Here is a 1,796-nt window from a genome sequence, read left to right on the forward strand (position 1 = left end):
GAAAACATTTATTTATAATATCATTAGGTATTTAATTTTAAACAAATTCAACAAATGTTTAATTTTTTCTTCAATAGTTTTGAAAATATGGACAAAAAAACATAAAAGGCCTAAATTCTGATGTTCACTAAAATAAGTGTCAAAAATATCAACAAAATTCCACCTGTCTTAGAAATATCTTTATTTTTCATACTTTTTTTATTGGGGTCTTATATCCTTTGTTGCTTATCAGTGTCTTACACCTGCGCGGCATGGAGTCCACAAAGGCCTGGCCACATTTGGGGGAATCTGCACCATGCATCCTGCGCAACTTGCAGTAAAAAAAAACGCTCACGAAAAGGGACTTTATATATCATAGTTCCCCATGCACTGCTATTTGAATAAACACAGCTGTATGTTCATTGAATTGTCTTTTAGCTTACTTTGATCATCAAATGATTACTTTATGTAGCCACATTATCCATCATATATTATATTATTATCAAAATGGTAACGGGATCAGCGGTTAAATTTTTTATTGGTTGAACTGATATCATGACATAGACAAAGCATTAACAAGCTTAAGCTATAGATAATCAGATTGATGGGTAGCATTTTGCTTGCGATTCGGGACCCAAATTGAATAGCCCGTTTCCTTAGATATACAACATCTCGCAAACCGATTTGATAGCCATACAGTCTCAGAAGTAATTTATCACCGACTCCTTCGGGGAAAGCAAAGCAACATTTTTGATACACTTCTAAAGATCTTATGAGCTTAACAAAGTTCTCTTCGATGAACGGGGATCTTGCTGTTTTACCATTATCTGCAATGACTCGGTCATCTCTGGCTAAATTACGAGCCGAAATACGTTGCCAGTCCACTTCTAGTTCGTTTTGCACGGCAAGTTGGTGGTCCAGATCGTTGCCCAGGCAACGCTTAAAACTGTTGCGATAGCGGGTATACCCTCCAAATAGCTCATCTGCCCCACTTCCGATAAGTGCTACTCTTGCAGTAGATTGAAAGCAATGCGAAGCAAACCAGAAGGCACATCCAAGACTCTCGTCTAAAACCGTATCTAGCGGATAAATAAGATGCTTTATACGCGATCGAGTTACATTTACTTCCAGCAGATTCCAGCGCCTTTCGGGACAAAGCTGTTTTAGTTCATTAACAGACACCAATGACGTTATTCGATATGGTACATCCCATAGCTTCTCCGATATATTTTGGCCCTTAACGCTTTCGAAAGCTACATTAATAAGTTCGATGGGTTCATTTACTGGTACATATTGGTTTGCCAACAAGGCCAAAATAGTACAGTCTATGCCACCCGAAAATAAAATACACAATTTGGCGTGTGTGCATGCAAGTGATATATTTAATTGTTGTAAACAGAGTCTGCAAAGTGGAGCAGTGTTTTTAACACGATTTTTTATCGAATCCGATAGCAGTGTATGAATTATAGAAAGAGTTTCCTTTATTTCGGACTGAGCTATTAAGTTTTTATAAAGGTCCTCGTTATTCATAACGTAAGAAAAGTGATAAATGTTTTAAAGACCCCGAAAATACACAATTGATATCCGCTGAGGTTCTGTTATTGATCTGTTTTATTCGTTCTTCGGTAATACGACTTATCAATCCGGTGGTTCACAATTGACTAAATCTCCCTCTCTCGCTGCCCACTCATCACCGCGTCTCTCCCGCTCCCGCGTCTGTGACGTCGCTGCTTGTTCCAGTAGCGTCGCTGTTTGGTACAGGTTCCCACATCCCTCCTTTATTTATGAAATGGAGCTTCAGGGGTTTCACCTTCGAA

At 38.6% G+C, this 1,796-nt stretch overlaps 1 protein-coding gene across 1 annotated transcript; it reads right to left on the reverse strand.

Annotated features, from left to right (window-relative positions):
- Nucleotides 1-411: 411 nt before the first annotated feature.
- Nucleotides 412-1,509, reverse strand: LOC26535361 (asparagine synthetase domain-containing protein CG17486). The gene has a single exon (XM_039371685.2). The coding sequence runs from the start codon at nt 1,507-1,509 to the stop codon at nt 499-501; it is 1,011 nt and encodes a 336-aa protein (XP_039227619.1). The 3' UTR covers nt 412-498.
- Nucleotides 1,510-1,796: the final 287 nt, after the last annotated feature.

This window comes from Drosophila yakuba, chromosome 2L (genome assembly GCF_016746365.2).
Source record: "Drosophila yakuba strain Tai18E2 chromosome 2L, Prin_Dyak_Tai18E2_2.1, whole genome shotgun sequence".
NCBI lineage: Eukaryota > Metazoa > Arthropoda > Insecta > Diptera > Drosophilidae > Drosophila > Drosophila yakuba.